Source organism: Rhinatrema bivittatum, chromosome 6 (assembly GCF_901001135.1).
Source record: "Rhinatrema bivittatum chromosome 6, aRhiBiv1.1, whole genome shotgun sequence".
Lineage (NCBI taxonomy): Eukaryota > Metazoa > Chordata > Amphibia > Gymnophiona > Rhinatrematidae > Rhinatrema > Rhinatrema bivittatum.
In genome coordinates this window covers 179324684-179348092 of record NC_042620.1, presented here as the reverse complement: position 1 = coordinate 179348092, position 23409 = coordinate 179324684, and the positions used below count along the sequence as shown (strand labels likewise).

Below are 23409 nucleotides of genomic sequence, written 5' to 3'. Positions count from 1 at the left end.
ATATTTTTCTAATTATTATAAACATTCTCCTTTAAATATATTTAAGTAATATATAACAAAACATTTTTCCATAATTGGAAATATTTTCTTTGTTTTATTTTTTGATGAGGATTTTGAATATATTTTCTTCTTTGAATTTCATATAATGCAGTATGGTGTAATAATTTTATCCATGTTTCATATAGTGGTACTTCTTCTTCTTTCCAAGACATTAATATATTTTTTTTAGCCAATAAAAGTGATAAACATAAAAAAAAATTTTCTCCATTGGACATCGTATTCATGTGTTCACATAAGTGTAAATACAATAATTTACCTGACCATTCAATATTGGTATTTAACATTTTTTCTTTTTTTTTTTAATTCTTTATTTATGGTTTTTCAAATACAATGATATATACATTGTATTAAGGAAATACATAAGCTGGATATCAAAGAAAAAGAGACATTTTAAACATATTTTCTTCTCTAAACATAATAAAAAGATTCCAACCTATTAAGTGCTTTAACATTTTTTCTAAAAAACATTGTACTTTACTCCAGTATATTTTTAACTTATGACATTCTGTAAACATATGACAAAAAGTACCATTTTGTATTTTACATTTTAAACATAAAGTCCTGTTTGTGAGATGTTTGTCTTAACTTAACTTATCATTTATATAAATGTCCTTTCATTTCTGTAGGGCTGGGAACAATGGGTAGAGGTATTGTCACCTCACTGGCAAAGGCCCAGATTCCAGTGATAGCTTTGGAACAAGACAAGAAGCAGCTGGACCTGGGCAGCAAAGCTGTGATGTCCCTTCTAGATCGTGAAGCCTTGAAGATGAAGCAGCTTGGACAGTCAGCAGCTGCTAGTCAGCCTGGTCCAGTTCAGTTCACTCTGGACTATAGCAAGTTAAAAGATGTAGACATAGTTATTGAAGCAGCGTATGAGAACATGGTATTAAAGAAAGAGATATTCAGGCGCTTATCAGCAATCTGTAAACCTAAAGCATTCCTGTGTACTAATACATCAGGCCTGGATATTGATGAAATTGCTTCTGTCACAGATAGACCCCAAATGGTTATTGGGACACACTTTTTCTCTCCTGCTCACATAATGAAGCTATTGGAGGTTGTCTATGGCCAAAACACATCTTCCACCACAATATCCACAGCCATGCATCTTGGTAAAATGTTAGGAAAAATTGGTGTGCTGGTAGGTAACTGCCCATCATTTGTAGGGAATCGATTAATGAGGCTATACATTGAACAAGTTATTTTTCTAGTAGAAGAAGGCAGTAAACCAGAGGAGATTGACCGGGCACTTGAAGATTTTGGTCTTGCTATGGGTCCCTTCCGAATGATGGATCTCTCTGGGCTTGATATAGGATGGAAATCTCGGACAGAAATTGGCCTGACAGGACCAAATCTTCCCACTGGAACACCTGCCCGCCAGCGTGGCAGCAAGAGATACAGCCCACTTCCAGATATCCTGTGCGAAAAGGGACGGTTTGGCCAGAAGTCTGGCCATGGCTGGTACAAATACGAAAAACCAGGGGATAGAAATGCTATACCTGATCCATGGCTTCATAATTTTCTTTCTGAATACCGTGGTATCCACAACCTCAAGTCACGTCATATATCCCATGATGAAATCATTGATAGGTGTTTATATGCCCTCATCAATGAGGGCTTTAAGGTGTTAGAAGATGGGATAGCATCAGGTCCAGAAGACATAGATGTCATCTACAACAATGGCTATGGGTGGCCAAAGCATAAAGGTGGCCCCATGTACTATGCTTCATTAGTTGGTTTACCTGTAGTATTGACCAAACTGGAAAAATATTATGAAGCTAATCCTGACATTCCTGGTCTAAAACCTAGTGGTTTCCTGAAAAAACTGGTTGCAATTGGAAACCCTCCCCTGAAGGAATGGCAGTCACATCTTGGGTCTCAGAGCAGCAAGCTATAAGATCCTAAGGGCAGCCTACTTTAAGAAGTATATGTTCAATACCCAAAGCCATAACTGGATTTCGATGAAACTAACAAGAATATGAAAAGTACATAGTTCTAATCAACTTGCAACTTCAGCTATTTCCAAGAGAATAATTACTAGGTCACCAGGGTTGGTTCCAAAGTGTGATGTATACTGATCTTTTTAAATAATCATACGTTTGGTACCCAAAGCCATAACTGGATCTCTGTGAACCAATAAGAATATTAATAATACATAGAATTAATCTATTTGCACCTACACCTTTAGCCAAGAGCATAATTACTAATGCAGTACTTTGCCCAAGGACAGCACTCTAATAATACAGGGTAGCCCATGGAAAAGTACCTTCCTCCAATGTACTAGTATTGGAGGTGGGCTACTTTTCAATGGGCCACCATGTGTAATAGATCAGCAGTTCAAAAAGATGTGTTTAACAGTGTGACATACGGAATTGTTCTGTCATTAAGTTCTTAAAGAAAATGAAATAGAAACCTTCTAGATAGGTTTATTCAATAACATGTTTTAATCGTAAAAAAATTACTTGGAAATACAGATTCTGATTTTGTGCTGAATATTATTTAATTAATCTGAACTTTTAGAATTTCTCACCATTTTTTCATTTCTAGCTTGCACTTACAATTTTTGTTCTATGTTAATGTAGGCCACTGAGATGATCAACAAATACTTTAAGGCCAAAGTTTTTTTTTAGCACTGGTTAAAAGTGTATAGCAATGGAAAATGGCTGAAAATGATTAAATAAACATTGTTCTAGGTAACTTTTTGTTGGACTGTTTTCTTTCTTTCCATCTCTGTTCTTTCTCTTCTTCTTTGTCCATTCTATTTTCTTTTCATTAATTACTTTTCTCTTCCCATTCTTATTTTTATATTTCTTTGTTTTATTGTTTCCTATCATCCCTCCATAAACCCCTTTTCTCACATAATTCATTCTTTTCTTGGCATCTTGTGTTGTAGTCCTGAGCATTTGGGTCCCTGCTCTTTGCCTCCAAGTCATTTCCTTCATCCCCCTTTTATTTTGTCCTTCCCCAAAGACTCCTCTCACCCTTTTAGCAGTTCTCCTTCCCTTCTCAGTGACTTTCACTACCAGAGTTGCTTCTGAGCAGCAAAGGAAGAAAGGAATTCCCTGCCTCCCGCACCTCTCCACTCTGAAAACGTATCTGAGGTGAAAATTATCCTAGTGAACATAACAATAGAGAAACTAGGTTTAGACTGTATAAGAACTGCCTTGCTGAGTCCATCGAGCCAAGCATCCTGTCTGGCCAGTCTAGATCACAAGTACCTGGCAGGTCTCATAAAGCAAATCTAATTACTATTACTCCCAGGGATAGCAATAGCTTTCTTTTATTCACCTGGCTAATAATGTGTTATGGACTTTTCCTCCAAGATCTTGTCCAAACCATTTTAAACCTCACTTTCAGGCCGATACAGTAAAGCGCGGCAGCGGTTACCCTGTTTCTAACCCGCTTTGCATGCACAATTTGGACGCGTAAGACGGACCCGTGATTCAGTATCCGGTTTTACGCGTCCTTACCGCTTGCCGAAATGGACGCGTATCCGTCTCCGCCCGCCGCATGTATATGATATGTTAATGATCGATTTAGCTATTCCCTCCAATACAGTAACGTGCGCCCAGATTATCGCCTTTTTAACCACTTATTTAGCGCGTCTTTAACCTGCATATTTACTGCCTACCCTGACCCTGGCGTTAGTGTGGTGTTCAGTCAGCTTCCTGCTGCCTTGAGCGCCAGGCTGTACATTCAAGCCGCGACCTCGGACGTCCGGCAACCCCTGCATGCTGAGCCCGTGCTCCAGCATCTCCAGCCACAGCTCGCACAGCTCCAGGGGCTCCCTGAGAGCGTACCCGGAGCTGCCGCTGTCCTCACCCCACGCCTCCCTGCTGGGCTCCGGATTGCTGGAGGAGCCTGTCCCACCCGACTTAGGGGACAGGTGCCGGCACAAGTCGCCTCCCCGGCCGGAGCAGCCGCCGCCGCCCGCCGCCCCCCATCCTGACCAAGGATCGGCCACGCTGCACAAGTTCCAGCTCCCCTACCAGGTGACTCCGTGCAGGGAGAGCGGACCCAGCCAGGCGGAGAGGAGGTTGGAAGCCTTGACCCTGGAACTGGAGAAGGAGCTGGAGCTGCACATGAAGAAAGAGTATTTCGGTGAGTAACTAGTGTGTGGTACTTGCTTCAGTGCGGACAAACGTTCATGGACCTTCCCGCTGCCTTGAACGCCCGGCTGGATGTCCAAGCCGCGACCTCGGACGTCTGGCTTGGACGTCCAGCCGGGCACTCAAGGTAGCGGGGTCTGTAGGAAAGAACCATCCACTTACCTGGTGGAATGACATTTCAAATGACATTTCAAATGACATTTGAAATGACAGGTACCAGCGCACCCTGGATACTGTATAGGCGCTGTATACCGCTGTATACAGTAAGATGGATTGCACACGCCTACCGCTTCATTGACGCGCTTTGGACGCCACTTGGATTTGCGTCTAATTTGAATACTGAATCGAGCGATATGTGAACCATAATATGCACGCGGCAAACGAGGGTGCGCCCGGCACTGCCGCACTCTTTCTTACGCATCCTTACTGTATCGGCCCGTATGCTAGTCGCCTTGATCACTTCCTCTGGCAACAGTGCGCTGAATGAAAAAGTATTTCTATGATTTGTTTTGAATCTGCTGATTTTTAGTTTCATGGATTATTCCTTTGTTTTTTTTGTATTATTTGAAAGGGTAAATAACCGTCCTTTATTTACCTATCCACCCTAATCATGATTTTATAAACTTCTATCATGTCCCCTTTCAGCCGTCTCTTTTCCAAGCTGAAGAGTCCTAGCTTGAGTAGCTTCTCATCATAGAAGAGATGTTCCATCCCTGTTATCACTTTTGTCACTTTTTACCTTTTCTAGTTTCGCTATATCTTTCTTGAGGTAGGACAACCAATGCCCAAAAGATATATAATACTTATTTTCTTTCTGTTTATAACAGCATATTCGCCCGTAGGAAAAAATTAATTTGCTATACTTATCTTTTGCGGGAATTTTCATGAGAATCTTGTCTCTTTCAGTCCCAGATTATTTTCAATTTATTTTTTCCTACGGGCGAATATGCTGTTATAAACAGAAAGAAAAGAAGTGTTATATAATCACTATTCTGAGTCTGGTTTATCTACAAAATCGTTTTTCCAAATGAATACAAAAGAATCAGCAAACCAGTGAAGAATATTTTAATAAAAACAAGGAACTTTAATGATAAAATAAAAATAAAAATTGGAATAAAAATACAGAGAGGTTTTTCTAGACCTATGATTGCACTTACTAGTATAAAAATCTGATGAAACATTTAGTATAAAACCAGTGCTGAGGTCATTTCCTCTCATAAAAAAAATTTAAAAAAATAAAAAAACCCCACATATTGTTTGTAATAGCAATAATATTTATCACACCAGCCATTTTTTGCTTGATGATTGTTATTAGATACTGGTGTTCTCCTTAATTACCTGTTGTTTGGTCAATAGTTATGAACAAGGCAATGTGAAAACAACATCGCCCATACAATTTTTAACCCCTTTAACCTCACCCAAGGCTTTCCCTGCCCCTCCCCCTCCCCCTCCCTTCCCTTTCAGTCACTCTGGAATGACTCAGAATTCAAATGTTGAGTAATGACAATCAAATGATTGTCATTACTCAACATTTGAATTCTGAGTCTCAAGACAGTGAGAGTCTGAGTCTCAAGACAGTGGACTAATTTGCCTGGGGATCAAATGATCCCCAGGCAAATTAGTCCACTGTCTTGAGAAAGGAGACAATCGGATCCCAGATATGGGCAAAACAAACTTGTAGTTTCTTCAAAAAGAAGAAGGTACCCAATACTTCTTGCCACATTCAGCACATTGAAAAATTGGAATACAGATATCCAGAAATGGTGAATGACAGGGCATTCCCAAAAACAGTGCATTAAGGAGGCTGAAGGTTGATTACACTTTAAACAGTGGTTAGAAGTCGCAATCTGCGCTAAATAGGCTTTGTTAGGCCAAAAATCATTCTGTGTACTATCTTATAATAAGATTCTCAAAATTTGACACTTTATGGCCTTACGTACACATACATTGTGGGTTGAAAAAGCTTTTACGGTGGGATTTTATTTGTTATTTATTGCTATACATTTGTTTGAAACCTGTTTTATTGACGCTATACCTATAATTGTATTTTACTCTTTTATATTGTAAACCGTTGTGATGGAATACCAGATATGATGGTATATAAAACCTATTAAACTAAACTAAACTAATGGTGAATCCCAAGTCTTCACTCCATTTTTTAGTTATTTGTTCAAAAATTTGGTAAGTAGTGATAGAGTGTAAATATTTGTATACTAACAATAATGAAATCTTGGGTGCCATAATTAAGCTCATGAAACATTGAAAAGGACCATTGACAATCTTGCCCCAATCAGTTTGCAGTAATTAGTTAATATACCTATGAATCTGCAAATATGCTAAGAAGTCATTCTGAGTGAATTTGAATTTATCTGAGCAGTAAGGAAAGGAATGAATGGCTTTCAACCGAATATCTATGAACGGAAATATTAATGTTAGCCCCATTGATTCCAGGAAGGAAGACAAATTTCCCTCTCAACTGGGTAAAAACCTGGGATTCCCCACCAAAGGCATACATAGTGAAATTTGCCAACTCAAATGCAACTGGGTAAGTAGGTTTTCCCAGACTCGCCTCATGGATTGGCACAACAAGGAATTCAACATTGATGGAGTTAGCTGACCTTGAGGCGAATGAAGAAGATACATCAGACTAAAGGGATGGACATATGTCATCTCTAAAAAGGCTATAGAACCAGGGAAAATGGGACTCAACCATTCTTTTAAAATTAATAATAAGCAAGCCACATTATATTTCCTTAGATCTGCGAAACCTAAGCCCCCCTCTTTAGGTGTTATCAGGGTTGCAAATTTTTGTCTCGGTTTTCTCCCCTTCCAGAAAAAAGACATAAACATCTTGTGTATGGTTTTAATATCCTTACTAGCAAGTGTGATGAAGTGCAGCTAGCTCTGAGGCAGGAAAACCCGGGCTGGATCAATGCTGGGAGAACCCGGAGTCGAGTTAGGCAGCAGAGGGCATATTTCAAGCCATCACAAAACTCGGGAGGGAGGCTGCAGCCTCCATCTCGACAAAGGTACGTATATAATCCATCACGCGTAACCCCGAAAACCCGCTCCTGCGCACGCTGAGCCTAATTTGCATAGGCTCAACGATGCGCGCAAGCCCCGGGACGCGCTTATGTCCCGGGGCTTGAAAAAGGGGGTGGGGAATAGGCGGGGCAGGGGCAGGGCCAGAGGATTGCAGGACAGCCGTCGCCGGAGTGCACAACCTACGCCTGCCCGGAGGCAAGCGCAACTTCGTGAACAAAGGTGAGGGGATGGTTTAGATAGGGCTGGGGCAAGTTAGGTAGGGGAAGGTGGGGGGGGGGGGGGGGGGGGCGGAAGGAAAGTTCCCTCCGAGGCCGCTCTGATTTCGGAGGGAACAGGGAAAGCCATCGGGGCTCCCCTAGGGCTTGGCACACGCAAGGTGCACAAGTGTACATCCCTTTGTGAGCACTGACCCCGGATTTTATAACATGTGCACAGCTGCGCGCGCATGTTATAAAATCGGGTGTAGATTTGCGCGTGCCGGGTTGCGTAAGTTTTAAAATCTGGTCCAAAGTGTCTTGAAAAAAAAAATCACCGGATCTTGTTGTGACCAGGCTGTCTGGAGGTTTTCAGGCTCCTGAGCTCAGAGCATGGGGGGGGGGGGGGGTGGTTGCCACTGCCAGACTCATTCCCAGGACGTCTTTGAAGAGGGGATGGCCTTCTTCATGGGCCTGGGAGGAGGGGATGGAGGGCCGTAATCATGGCAAGGAGGCTTCAGGGTTGCTCCTGTCTGCCCAAGTGGGACCCCGAGGCTCTTGGCAGGCAAAGGGCGAGAACGCTTCACTCTTCCCATGCACATGCTCAAAGGAGGCCGTGCACCAATGCCTGATAACAAATATGGATATGCAAATCCAAGGAGGGTTGATTTCTGAGGTCTACCGAGCAGAGTCCATCGCCTATTGCCCACTTCCATTTGAACTCTTCGATGGTGTCATCGGTGACCGCATGTTGGAACTCTGCTTGTACACGGGATCGTACCAGTCAATGAAATAGGAACCCGCAGTCCTCTGGGATGCCACCTTCCACTTCTTCGTTCCAGGTCTTATGAACGACTAACTTTGCAGGGGCTAGAAGGTAGTTAACCAGACGATCTCTGGCTTTCATGCGGCCGTAGATGAGTAATTGTGGGCTAAAATGTAACCAGAATCACATGAGGAGGATTTTCAATTCTGCGAGGAAGGATGTTAAATGTGGACAACGCAGGAAAATATGAACTAACGTGTCCTTTGCCCCACAGAATTGACACTCTCCTCCTGCTTCCCTGATACGATCCAGCATGCCGCCGGTAGCGATGGCCCCATGGGTGATGCGCCAGCATAAGTCCCCGGTGGTCTTCGGAATCAGCTCCGAGTAGAATTCCTACCACCGGGGTCTCTGCGCACCGCCCAATACTCTCCGCCATGGTGTATCTGGGCAGCTGGAGAGGGTAGCTTGATGCACCGAATGATGCACCAGCTCAGCCATTGCTTTTTTTGGTGCTTCGCGGAAATGCACCAGCTGGATCGTATCCAGCCTGCTTAGGCTGTGGGGAAGGGGACAGGGAGGTCGAGGGGGTCCTTGATGTTTCGGTGGGCCGATGATCAGGTCTTGGAGATCGGGGGTGGGTAGGGGTGGGGACTCCCAGCCTGAAGGACCCCCTCGTATGGGCTGGAGGGGTTGGGGTGTAAAAAGACCCCGTAACTCACTGAGCAGCTGACCGGCTACGTATGGGTGCCTCATGCCCATGCGCGGAGCCAGCACTTCTGAGGACACCCAACACTGCCGGTCTATGCTCAGGAGATCTCTGACCCATGTGGTCCCGCACTCTGTGAGCCATCGGTGCACCTGAGGGGACTCCAGGGCCTTCACAACCAGAGTGTGGTTGTGAAGAAGGGGCTCTCCCGGAGTATCGAAACTCAGGGGCGCCGAGGGGTCTCTTGTTCCGGAGACCACACTCCAGGCTTTGAAAACCTCCTGGTAGAAGGCTGGCAGCAACGGGAAGTCGCGTGCGTACACTTCCATATCGATCACCAAAAGCTGCCAGTCGTACCGCAACCTGCCCACTTGTTGGAGGAAGAATTTCCCCAAGTGGACGCCACTACGGAGGTGGGTCTGTGTACAGGAATCACCGCAAGGCCTGGAGACACAGGGTGTAGACTCTGCACTTGATGTCCACCACCCCCTGCCCTCCCTCCCTGAGGGAGAACCCCATGACACCTGCGGAGATCCAGTGCTGACTCCCGGCCCAGAAGAAGTCCTGCAATTTCCTCTGGGTCCGGGAGATGAACTCCGAGGGCAGCCTCAGGTGGCCAGCCGATGCCACAGCATGCTGGCCACCAGCTAGTTCACCACTAAGACCCTCCCCCAGATGGACATTAGATGGACCAGACCCTTCCACACCCCCAGATAAACTGCGATCTTCTCCTCCAACTCCTTCCAGTTCGTACGGGCCGTAGCCTTCGCAGCGGTTAGATAGGCACCCAGATATTTCAGGGTCCCCCTGCTCCATGAAAAGTTATCAAACTGGCTAGGGGGGGCGTCCACCTGTTGCGGCCCTACCCAAAGTCCAGAGCATTTGGCCCAGTTGATTTTGGCAGAGGATGCGGATGAAAAAACCCGCTGGCAGGCTCGCACTCTCTCCAAATCAACCGGGTCTTGGACCATGAGTAGTACGTCATCGGCGTAGGCCGACAGGGTGATCCACATCTCCGGCACCCACAGCGCCAAGCCAACGAGCTGCCTGCGCAGAAGACACAAGTGGCTCGATGGCCAGCGCATACAGCTGCCCGGAGAGTGGGCACCCCTGACGCATTCCTCAACCGAATGCCAGAGGCGCTGTCAAGGACCAGTTCACCTTAACTAGGCAGTCTGCAGAAGAATACAGGACACGGAGAAGACCCATGAAACGGGGGCCGAATCCGAATGCCTGGAGGGTTCCCATGAGGTATGTGTGATCCACCCTGCCGAAGGCCTTCTCCTGATCAAGGGACAAATAGCCTATCGACCGACTGGCCCTACTGCAAAAATGGATAAGGTCCCGGGCCAAAAAGATGTTGTCAAAGATGGTCCGGCCCAGGACAGTGTAGGACTGATCGGGGTGAATCACACCTGCCAGCGTAGACCCCAGCCATTGCGACATCGCTTTGGCTAAGATCTTATAATCTATGCATAGCTGGGAGACCGGACACCAATTCTGAATGTCGCGCGGGCCACCGCTCTTGGGTAAGAGGGTCAACACTGCGTGGCGGCTGGAAAGGGGAAGGGCGCCGGTCTCCCAGGCTTCCTCTAGGACCTGCAGGAGATCTGGTCCCAGGAGATCGAAAAACTGGGCAAAGAACTCAATGCTCAGTCCTTCGATGTCCAGTGTTTTATTATTGGGCATCTGACCCAGTGCAGCAGAGAGGTTGGCCTGTTGCACTGCCTGAGCATGGGAAGCCCATCCCTGCAGGCATTAGAGTCGACAGATTCTGGAGAGAAGAGGGCAGAGTAAAATTCCTGTGCCCTCGCCCTAATCCTTTCCGGCTCCGTGACGGGGGTTTGATCGGCAGAGAGCAAACATGTCATCCGCCCCTTCTTCCCCCTCCTCTTCTCTAGTGCATAGAAGAAGCGCGAGCTGCAGTCCATTTCACGAAGGAACTGGACTCGTGAGCGTACAAAAGCCCCTCGGCCTTGCCGCTCTTTGAGGTCCCAAAGGGTATGCTTCTTCTCCTCATACTCCGCCTGCAGCTGGTGCTCGGCGTCAGGGAGCTCTGCCTCAAGAGTGAGCAGCTCCCCCTTAAGCCGCTCCGTCTGGAGACGCTGCTCCCTGTTAATGTCTCTGGCACTCTGCCGGCAGAGAAGCCTGAGGCGGATCTTCCCCATGTCCCACCAGATGGTGATCAAGTGGAAGTCTGGCTCAAGCTTGCGCCAGTTTCCCCAAAACTCACGGACCGCTGTCACGAGCCGTTTCTCCTCTAAAAGTGAGTTGTTGAAATGCCAATAGGTAACACGAGGCCCAACAGAGTCGAACCTCACCTTCACAACCACCTCGTGGTGGTCCGTGAAGGCCTCCACCTCATTGGTACTAGGAAGGGCTCATGACATCAACCCGAAGGAGAAATAAAAACGGTCAATCCGAGAGTGAGACACCTGTCCGAGCCACACCTTGGTAAAGGCGTGGCCGTCAGTTGCCCCGGGGTGATGTCACCAATCATCAACCAGAGAGAGGCGATAAACCATCTCCCTCAGGACGGCTGACGAGGGGGGATGCCATTCGCACCCCATAAGGTCACCGTGTTCGAGGGTACAATTAAAGTCACCCCCGAGCTCGACCTCCTCGTCGGCGTCCAAGGTGTCCAAATAGGCTGACATCCAGTGAAAGAATGCCACACGTTCAGACCAGGTGTTCGGGGCATACACGTTAACCAAGTTAACCGTGCAGCCCTCGATCCGGGCCCAAAGGTGAAGCATCCGACCTGGCACGACAGGTTTGACATCCAGCACCTTGGCCTGTAGGGATTCAGCTAGCAGGATGGCTACCCTGCTGTATTGCCCGACGGAGTGATTTAGCTCCACACTGCTGAGCCACCCCAGGAGCCAAGCTGCCTCGGACGCTGGGATGGAAAGGGTCTCCTGTAGAAAGGTCACCAAGTACCCCCCTGCTGTGAGGAAGGAGAGCACCCAGTGCCTCCAGAGACCCCTCCTGCAGCCGTTGACATTCAAAGTGCCAAATGTCAAAGCCATTCTTTATCAGCAAAGCGTATAGTCACATGGGGTGGCAACTTATAAAGAGTCGCCCTCCCCCATATTAATCCTCTTTCTCCAGCCCGTCAGGCTGGCCGAGCACCTCCTCGGTAAGAGGAGGGTCAGCTCAGCCGAGGGAATGAGGGGTCCTGGGAGGCCTAGGGACTCTGCGCAATCCGTCAGTCCTCCCATAGTGGAGTGACCCTCATTCCCTACCTCCCTGTGGGGTGAAAAGGACCTCCCCCTGGGGACTGGGGCGAGATGCAGTGGGTCAACAGACATAAGGGTACACAGAGGAGGAGTTTCTGTATTCTCTTCCTCCCGGCAGCCCCGCTCGACAACAGGAGCTACCGAACATCCAGGAGGGGAGGGCTCTGCTCCCTCACCCATGCACCACCCTGTCCGCTGATGCATAGTCAGAACACTCGAGGTCTCTGTGCTCTGTGTGGTTCCTGGCTCAGACTCCGGAGGTCTTCCTCTCCCCACTAAGACATCCCCTACTGATGGATTTGTCTCCAGCAGCGGGTGGGGAGGAGCAGATGTTCCTGCCATGGAATCTTCGCCAGGGAGTGGACTGTACAGGGGGAGATCCAGGATGGGAGTAAATTGGAAGGGGGACTCCAGAGCACCCCTGCAGACGAGCTCCAGGAAGCTGTCTGCATCCCAACTATGGATGGTGCTCCTGAAGCATCCATGGCAGGTAGCCTGGATATGGGTGGTGGGGCTTTTGTGTTTGAGCTAGGAGGGCAAACCTCTGGGGTGAAGTTCCACCCCAATTGTCCTCTGGTGTTCTCTTGGTTTGTCCCGTGCCCTGGGAGTCCCCTCTTTCTGCCACTCCCGCTGTTGGAGGTGATGGGAGGAGAAGGATTTTGTGTGGGCAGGGCAGCTTCATGCTCTCATTGACCCGATGTAGATGGACAATCTAGTGCCTTCCCTCCCTCACCCCCCTCCTCACTCACCAACCTCTATTCCACGGCTGCGTAGGATTTTACGGCCCTGGTTGGTGTGCTCGGGCCCAGTTCCTCCCCTCTTGTTTTCTTCTGCCTCTTCTTTACCCCCCTGGGCTTCTCCCCCGGGACCCCTGATGTCATGGCTGCCTTGGGGTGAGGTGGTGGAAACTTTCCCCTGAGAAGAAGCAGAAAAAGTGCAGCTCTCTCTGCTTAGAGAGAGCTCAGGAACAGCAGTCTCCAGACAGCAGAGGGTGATATTTCAGTTCATTGCTAAAGAGTATCGGGAGGGAGGCTGGTAGCCCCCTCGCGACAGAAACATGAAAAAATAATTCCTATTGCGGCTCCTGCATCCCGCAGGAGATGCAAAAATGACTGAAAACTGAAGTCACAGATGGTGCTATGACTGGCTGTCTAAGGTGTCTTAGCTCTCGAGCTCTGAGCATGGGGAGGGGGGATGGGGGAAGGAAGTTACCCATGCTCAGGTATCTCACTCCTGGGACCACTTTGATGAGGGGGCGGCTGACTTCAGGGCCTGGGAGGAGGGGATGGGGGCCGTAACCCAGGCAGGGGGTGTGTGGGTTGCTCCCATCTGCCCAAGTGGAACCCCAAGCCTTGTGACTAACTAAGGGCGGGAATGCCTAACTCTTCCCGTGCACGCGCTCCGAAGGAGGGCGTGCGCCACTGCCCAAAAGAAAAACCCCTATAAGTCCTAAAGATACAACTCCAGGGAAGGCTGAAGGCCAGGGGTTACACTGCACAGTCCGTTTCCTATTGCCCATTTCCAGATGAACTCCTCAGTGCTGTCTCTGGCCACTGCAGACAGCAAAGGACGATATTTCAGTCCATTGCAAATGAGTATCGGGAGGGAGGCTGGTAGGCCCCTCTTGATAGAAACATGAGAAGAAAAATTCTATTGCGGCTCCTGCATCCCGCAGGAGACGCAAAAATGACTGAAAACTGAAATCACAGATGATACTATGACTGGTTGTCTAAAGGTGTCTTAGCTCTCGAGCTCTGAGCATGGGGAGGGGGGAGGGGGGAAGGAAGTTACCCATGCTCAGGTATCTCACTCCTGGGACCACTTTGAAGAGGGGGTGGCTGACTTCAGGGCCTGGGAGGAGGGGATGGGGGCCGTAACCCAGGCAGGGGGGCTGTGGGGTTGCTCCCATCTGCCCAAGTGGGACCCCAAGGCTTGTGACTAACTAAGGGCGGGAATGCCTCACATTTCCCATGCACGCGCACCGAAGAAGGGAGTGCGCCACTGCCCAAAAGAAAAACCCCTATACATCCTAAAGATACAACTCCAGGGAAGGCTGAAGGCCAGGGTTTACACTGCACAATCCGTTTCCTATTGCCCATTTCCAGATGAACTCCTCAGTGCTGTCTCTGGCCACTGCAGACAGCAGAGGGCGCCTGGGAGCAGAAAAAAAGACTACAACTCCCAGATTCAGAGGCATAGCTGAGCCAATGGGCAAAGGAGGATGCTGATTATGCAGCTGAACCAAGCTCCTGTGACTCAGACACACCCGAACCAATGGTTGTGGAGGAGGAAGGCGACCAGAGTGGTACAACTGGCCAGAAAAGCTGAGCTCCTCAGAGGAGGAAATGGACACAGATTCCCTAGCAGAGGAAGCCGCTGATTCCAACATGGAAATGGAGTGAGTGTCACTGCTAAAGGGGGGGATTTTGTGTGTTTGGGATGTTTTACTTTGTTTTGCTGCACCATGTTTATGTTAAAGGAATGGGAAGGCCGTAACCTGCTGCACAACTGAGGGGAGTTGGGGCGGGTTGTGCAACTCCCAAGCAGGGTGGTGGTTTGCTGGCTAGAGAAGCCAAGCAGTATTTGTTCCTGTGCAGTGGGGGTTTTGTTTTGTGACCCACTGGGAGTTTTTGGAACCTACCAAGGTTCATAATAGGAATTGTAAAGAAAAGGACTGTTTTACTGTGACTACAACTGTTTTGTGTTTGTTCGCTGGGAGCTTGGCTGGACTGGCAATTACCCCAGCACTTATATAGGCCCTGTAAAGGCCTGGAGGCCCACGGCGAGGCCTGGAAAAATTGAAGTACAGCAGAGCCTGGCAGTGGAGATCCCTGCAGAGGGAGCAGATCAGGGAACTGTGCAGTGCTGGACTACCCCCTGTGAGTGGCGTCATATGTGATCCGCGACACAGGCTATAAGGGGATCATTTGTAGTAAATATAACATTTTTGGTATCATCTTGACTAAGTATCATCTTGACTAAGACTATTTTGCCAAATAAAGATAATGGAAAAAGTGATCAGCTGATCAGCTTGTTTTTTATATTTCGTATTATGGGTGAAATATTAACTGAGTACCATTGATCCGGGTGATTATGGATCTGAGCTCCTAAATATTTAATGGTGTCCTTAGCCCAGCTCAGTGGGAATTGAGGCTAACTATGGTGTAAGTGGTCTAAAATGGAGAAGTCCATGAACGACTATTAATCAAGTTCACTTAATGAATAGCCACTGCTATTAATTGCATCAGTAGCATGGGATCTTCTTAGTGTCTGGGTAATTGCCAGGTTCTTGTGGCCTGGTTTTGGCCTCTGTTGGAAACAGGATGCTGGGCTTGATGGACCCTTGGTCTGACCCAGCATGGCAATTTCTTATGTTCTTATGTTCCATAACTTCTGATTTTTGTAGATTTATTTTTAATCCTGAGAAACTCCCAAACGTAGCCATATTTGATAGAACTTTTGGGAGTGAGTTTTTGGCATGTGTTATCATTAGAAGCATATCATCAGCAAACAGCATCAGTTTTACTGTTTGAGAGCCTATAGAAATCCCTTCGATCTCATCATCTTGATTTAGCTTCCTAATCAGGGGTTCTAGAGAGGATATATAATAACGGGGATAAAGGGCATCCCTGCCTTGTGCCTCTATATAGCTAAAGGAGTCTGAATTAGTTATTGATGCTAATATGGGCCTGTGGTCTTTGATAAAGAAGCTTGACCACCTTGAGGAAAAAGCCTGAAAATCCAATTTTCCCCATAATAGTGAAGAGATAGTCCCACTCAACTCTATCAAATGCATTTTCTTAATCGAAAGTAATTAAGATAGGGTCTTGTGGTAAATTTCTATGACAAGCTTCAAGGCCTAATAACAGACGCTTGGGCCTAACAACCATGAACGAATCCTATTTGTTCAGTGGATATTACGTCAGGCAGAAAACTTTTCAGCCTATTTGCTATAATTTTTGCATATATTTTAATATCCCGATTTAAGAGTGATATTGGCCGGTAAGAGCCTGGTTCTAGGGGGGATCTCTTCCCGGCTTCGGAAGTACAATTATTGAGGAATTAGCTCCTTGTGACCCATATGATTATATAATAATGTCAATGAGGATGTTATTTGGGGTTGCAATAATTTAAAAAATAGCGAATTCAGACTATCTGGTCTGGGATACTTTTATGCAATTTTAACTCTTTAATTATGCCTGCCACTTCTAAATCTGCAATTGGTTTGTTAAGTGCTATAACTTGATCTGGTTGTAGTTTAGGTAGATGTAAATCTTGTAGGAAAGGCTTCAGATTTTGTCTGTTTGAGTTTTCAGAGCTGTACAGTGCTTGATAGTAATTCCGAAAGACCTCCCCTATCTTGGTGGTTGTATTTTCCTGTGTACCATCAGGTTTACATATGTTATTTATAAATTTGGAAGGACGATGTGGTTTAGTTAGATTCACCAATAAGCATCCTGCTCTATTTCCATGTACAAATAGTTTGTGTCAGTATAAAAATATGGAGCTTTTTGATAAATCAGATCATTTAGTGCTGTGTTGCAAATAATTTTTCCTTCCCCCTCTTCATGATTTCTTTTGTTCCATTGTAATTTATGATGATTTAATTCTTTCCCCAATTCTAGTATTTCTTGTGTTCTGGCTTTACATTTAAACCATGCATAGCTTATAATTTCTCCTCTTGGTACAGCTTTGATCGTTTCCCAAAAATGTTCCGGGTTGTCTTTATGAGAACTATTAAACTCTGCATTCTGTTCCCATTTCTTTTGTAAAAATTCCTGAAAATCTAAATTCAAACAAAGCCATTCTGGCATACGCCATTTGAAAGCACTGGGGGTACCCATCGATATTTCCTATTTACACATCACTGGGCAATGATCAGAAATGAGAAATTGCCCTATGTCTATTGAACTTATGTTGGTGAGGAGAGATTCAGATACCAGCAAGCAATCTATTCTGGATTTTGTGGGGTGAGCTTTGGCATAATGGGTGTAATCCCGCTCTCCTGGATGTAGTGCACGCCATGCATCCTCCACCTCCAGGTATTTACATAAAAATGGAATGCCTTTGTTTCCCCCAATTTAGAAATGTTTGTAATAGAGTGGTGGTCTAATTCAGGATCGATAACACAATTAAAGTCACCACCAATGAAGACTTTACCTCCTCCTAGAGAGGACCAGCCCTGCACAATGGCAACACATGCAGAGAGTTAATTATCCCCATAGCTTAGCTGGAAACAGTTCCACAATGTCCATATAATGGGAAATGTTTCTTATCAGTCCTGGGAAGGCAGAGGGCTTTCTATAAGGAACAGGGGCGGATTGTGGGAAAATAGTGGCCCGGGGGATTTTTCTCCATGCTGGCCCATGGGTACCCAATTACACATATAATTTGGTGAGTCACCAAATACAGAATAAAGGAACCATAAAATATACACAGAAATGCACAGACAAACTGAACTGGAAATCACAACAAGTTAGACTGTATGTAATACAGCAATGGAAAAACAGAAAATACCACCATTCCTCATAAAACATCAAACAATAAAATCAAGAACTATAAAACATCACAATAGGAAAATCATACTAAAAATATATATTTCAAAACTGCTGATGAATAGAACCTCCAGTAATTTAACTCAGGGAAATTTTCAAAAATTTCTATATAACACCAATAAAATATTTCAAAAAGAGCAGACATCAAATAATATTCAATAATTAAAACTAATAAGAATTTTAAAAAGCCCCTGCTGTCCCCTTCTATGGGAGCTCTTGATTTCCAGGCACCCTGATATTGTCGAGGAATAGGAGGTTATCCTCTCTCTCTCACACATACTCACATGTCCATTCTCTCTCACACATACACTGTCACATACATACACATTCATGCTCTTATATCCACCATAACCTCTCGCTCGCACTGACACTGACACACTCTCAGGCTCTAAGACACTCTCTCCCCCTCCACACACACCCCACACACAAACTCTTACTCCCTGTGTATGTGAAGGAGCCAGCGAGTGTGAGAGCATGAGTGTGTACTCATACACACTCATGCTCTCACACTCGCTGGCTCCTTCACATACACACAAACACACACACCTAGGCAAGCTCCCAGTCATTCTCACACACACACACTGACCCCCAGGCAGGCACCCATGCATTCACACACATACACCCCCAGGCAGAGTCCCATTCATAGACATGCACACAGTAAAGGCAGACCCCCCCTCTCTTTTGCCAGCAACCTCGGAACCTCTCTCATTCCTCTGCTGCCACTGTCTCTGCTGCCGCATGGCTATTGGGGAGGTGCCGATTGCTGCTACTGACACTGAAGCCCATTCTGCTGCCTCCTCTGTGCAGGTCCCGTGGGCTTCCACCTTCTCCATACTAATCTCGTACATTGTGAGATCCGCATAGAGAAAGTGCTATTCTTGCACATTCCCAAAGATTAAATGTGCCAATCACTAACAAGTAATTTATTTTTTTTTTACCTTTACTGTCTGATCTTAGTTTTCTACTTGGTTAGTCACAGGCTTTTTTTTTTCCACCTTCCCTTTCTTATTTTTTTTGCCAGTTCCTTTTTATATTGTCTTTTTTTCTGTTTCTTTTCTCTCCATCTTCTTCCCTCAAACGCAGTCAGGTTCTCATTCTCACGTGCATTTCTCTCTCTCACACACACTCAGGCTCTCACTGTCACATGCTCTCTCTCATACAATCATTCATACACACAGTCTCTCACTGGCACATGCTGTCTGACTCTCACACACACAGGCTCTCTCTCACACCCACATGTTGTCTTGCTCAAGCACAGGCTCTCACTGTCACATGCTCTCTCTCATACAATCATTCATACACACAGGCTCTCTCTCTCTCCCCCCCACATGCTGTCTTGCTCAAGCATATGCTGTCTCTGCAAACATTCAGGTCCTCACTCTCACACACAATCTCTCAACTCATCTCATACACGCACGCACACACCCTCTACAGACCCTCAGCCTCTCTCTCACCTCTGGGCCTCCTCTTCGTGGGTCGCTGCAGGATGGGCTCTGCAGCGGCCCTGCTTTTCTCGGGCCGCAGCGGCCCTGCTACCGGGCCTCTTCCTCTTCTCGGGCTGCTCCGACTTGGGATTCGCGGCGGCCCATAAGCACTGCTCCTCTTCTGCACGCGCTGATGCTCCTCCTCCTTCCTGCCCACGCGGCTCCGGCAACGTTTACTTCTGGGGCCGCACAGGCAGGAAGGAGGAGGAGCATCAGCGCATTTAAACGCGATCTTTTTCTTCGAGCCGTGGTGACGTGAGCTCCTCTACGGCCCTGCTGATCTGCCTGCTGTATGCGTGTCACTGCGCTGCATGAGCCTCCCTGCGCCCCGGGATACCACTGCTCGCGGCACCCTAGGCCCAGGCCTAGAGCTTCCACCGGCCCTGCCCGCAGGTTTCTCTTCGGGCCGCAGCGCCAGCAGACCCTGTTCTTGTCTTTGTCTGGGAAGTAAAAAAAAAAATCACATGATGGGAGCGACCGGCCCACAGGGGGAAGCCCGATCCCCCCGATAGGCCAATCTGCCCCTGATAAGGAATGATTGGCAGATAGTGCTTTGCAAACTAAAAATAAGACTTTACAGACTAGTCTAGCTCTTCCGTTTGTGCATGCCCTATCCCTGCCATCTAGACTACTGTATTTGATAACAGCCATGTACTTGTCAACTGCAATGTTCTTGATAACCACTGTATTTGATAACTGCTGGATTTAGGATAACTACCTCTACTGTATTTGAAAATTTTTGTACACCTCTCTATTACCACACTCTATCAATTGCTGTGACTCATAGTTCTCCTCTTCCACTCCCTTATACACTGGAATTCGTTCCATCAAATATTTCCAATCCTCCCTCTCTCCCCCTTCCACACATTCACCATTTTCTCACCTCTGATTCAGTGCATTCTATAATCTGAAAGATAAGAACCTCCTCCTATCTCTCTCATCAGCACCCAATTCCATTCATACACTACATCCTAACACCCATTCAGCATGCATCAATACCAAATCACCATTCTCAAATACAACAAATGTAGGCCCAACTCTCCCCAATACCCACGGCATTACTCACATCTAAAAACCATCCTCCCTTCCATGATCTCCCCCCCTCTCACCCAAATCATTGGTCTTACCGCTCTCTCTCTTGTTCTCCTCAATGCCCAGTCACTAAACAAAAAAACCCCTCTACTCAATGACCTACTCATAGACCAAAATCCGGATATCTGTGCCATAACAGAGTCCTGGCTTAAGGAATCTGATACGGTTCTCCTTAATCAGCTCCCTTCTGATACATACGACATTTTTTCTATCCCCAGGGCAAAAAAGAAAGGAGGTGGTTTACTTTTAGCCATCAAGAAAAAATTCAATATGATTCTCCTCCCCATCCCTCCCCCACCTAAAATTGAAATAGGACTGTTCAAGTCCCCCTCTCTACAAATCTGTCTCGTCTATGCCCCCCCAGGAACTCTACATAGCAACCCGTCAATCCTTATAGAATACATCGCTAAGAACATCTCTATCGACACCCCAGCAATCATATTAGGCGATTTCAACTTACATGTTGATAGCTCCCCCCGGACCCCATCATGTGACGCTATACTCGACTCACTAAATGCTCTTGGATTCAAACAATCCATTGATTTCCCTACTCACAAGGCAGGCCATACCCTCGATCTCCTCTTTACTAATGCCCTCATTCAAACTGACCCTCCCTCCCAAACACCCATCCCTTGGTCAGATCATCACCTTATCAATGCTTCTCTCTCCATCAAGATACCCACACGCCTCGATAACACAAATAAAACTATCCACTACAGAAAAAATTGTACTAGAGATGACCTTATTTCAGCAGTCTCAAACAATCTTGATCACTTAGACCTCTCCAACGCTGACACAGCACTGGCTTCATGGCATGACATTACAAATAATATAGCCAATTCCACGTGCCCCCTACAAGCCAAACTCATCTCCTCACAAAACAACAACAAAAAGAAACCTTGGTACTCCCACGAACTAAAAAACCTCAAACAACTTCGAAAATCCGAAAAGATTTGGCGCCATGACCCATCTCATAAACATTTGGCACAATTCAAATCCTCCCTACACCTGTATAAAGAAAAACTTAACAATACAAAACGAGATTTCTTCGCTAACAAAATACACCAATTCCAATACAATCCTAAAGTGCTATATGAGTACGTTAACTCTCTTACCAAGTCAGCAGCTTCTGACGTCCCAGATGACGTAGCCAAATCTAAATGTAAAGAACTTGCCACATTTTTCCAAACCAAAATAGACAAGTTGATATCCAGGTTCACCAATGCATCATCCACTCCCACCCAACAATCTGAACCCATCTGCAACCAAATTAAGACTAGAAATAACACTAATATTCTATCTTCTCTATCATGCACTTCTACACTAGAAATAGAAATTCTCATTAAAAAAGCCAAACCCTCCACCCATCCAACTGACACAATACCCACCAAACATCTCCTCGCAATACCTAACCTCATTGCTAAACCCTTAACTAACATCATCAACCTGTCCATTAACTCAGGAAAGGTACCTGTCCCCCTTAAACAAGCAATCGTCAAACCTATTCTAAAAAAGCCTAAACTAGACCCCTCTGATCTAGCCAATTACCGCCCCATTTCCAATCTCCCTTTCATATCCAAACTCCTTGAAAAAACCGTTAACAAACAACTTACCGACTATCTCGATGACAACCACATCCTTGCACCTTCTCAGTACGGTTTTCGAAAATCTCATAGCACCGAGACTCTTTTACTCTCTCTGTCAGATCATATACTCAAAGGCTTTGAGAAAGGACAATCTTATATCCTTGCCTTTCTTGATATCTCCTCTGCATTTGATACCATCAGCCACTCCATTCTCCTACAGCGATTAACTGAAATTGGCATCACAGGTGTTGCTCTACCTTAGTAACAGAGATTTCAAAATTCAGTTAGGAAATCATATCTCCAAGGCCATACCCCTCAAGCAAGGTGTCCCACAAGGTTCATCCCTCTCCTCAACCCTTTTCAATATCTACATCTTACCCCTCTGTTACCTCCTTTCTAGCCTCAACCTCCCTCACTATATATACGCTGACGACGTACAGTTGCTCATCCCCATTACCGACTCTCTCTCAAAAACCATGGATATCTGGAAAGATACCCTTCAATCCATAAACAATCTCCTATCTTCCATCCACTTAGCCCTCAATACCACTAAAACCGAAATTATGCTTATCTCACCCCAAAACCAACTGAACCCCTCTCTTCTTTCACACATCCCATTTGCTCAACAAGTCCGAGATCTGGGTATCATTCTCGATGGCCACCTCACACTGAAGAAATTCATCAGTAGTATAATAAAAGATGGATTTTTTAAACTTCACACCCTTAAAAAACTTAAACCTCTACTTCATCCCCCTGACTTCCGTACGGTTCTACAAACCATTATCTTTGCCAAAATCGACTATTGTAATTCCCTTCTCCTCGGACTCCCCAACAATGCCATCCACCCCCTTCAAATACTACAAAATACAACAGCCCGGATTTTGACCAACACTCACAGACACGACCACATCACACCGGTCCTAAAAGATCTACATTGGCTTCCCATAGCCTCCCGTATACAATATAAGGCTCTCTCACTCGTTCACAAGGCCTTGTTCAATCCTGAAATGAATTGGTTCAATGACACCCTCCGATTTCACCAAGCCAATAAACCCACTAGACACATTCATCTCGCCACCATGCCCACCACCTCACCCAAACTTTACAAATTAACCTCCACGAGAGCCCGTGCATTATCTATCGCCGGGCCTATTCTCTGGAACACAATGTCAGTTGAACTTCGCCAAGAAGAATGCTCAAAAACCTTCAAGCGCAAGCTCAAGACCTGGCTCTTCACCAAAGCATATACTTAAAGTCCCCGTGCTCTCATCTACACCCTCCCTTCTCTGTCCCCCTTGACTTGGTTTTTCACTATAAGCGGGTGAGCCCCCGCTTGAACCGGCTTCTACCTAAGCTTACACCATTCCTCTTCTCCCTCCCTCCTGTGTTACCCTTCCCCCCTCCACTCCCTACCTCTCCCCCTCCCCTTCTCACCTCACCTCTCCCCTTCCCTGAACTATTGTTATTTTATATTATTCCCTATAATTGTACATTTTGTATATACCTGCAATCTTCGCTTACAATAATTTACTAATCTAATTTTATTCTTCTGTCACTTCTTCCCCCCTTT

At 46.2% G+C, this 23409-nt stretch overlaps 1 protein-coding gene across 1 annotated transcript in view; it reads left to right on the top strand.

Moving 5' to 3' along the window:
• EHHADH (enoyl-CoA hydratase and 3-hydroxyacyl CoA dehydrogenase) overlaps positions 1–2757 on the top strand; it is a 104091-nt gene extending 101334 nt beyond the window's left edge. The window contains exon 7 of the mRNA XM_029606203.1: positions 687–2757. Coding sequence (XP_029462063.1) covers positions 687–1957 — 1271 coding nt within the window. The 3' untranslated portion in view covers positions 1958–2757. The remainder of the gene's footprint in view (positions 1–686) is intronic.
• The last annotated feature ends 20652 nt before the right edge of the window (positions 2758–23409 follow it).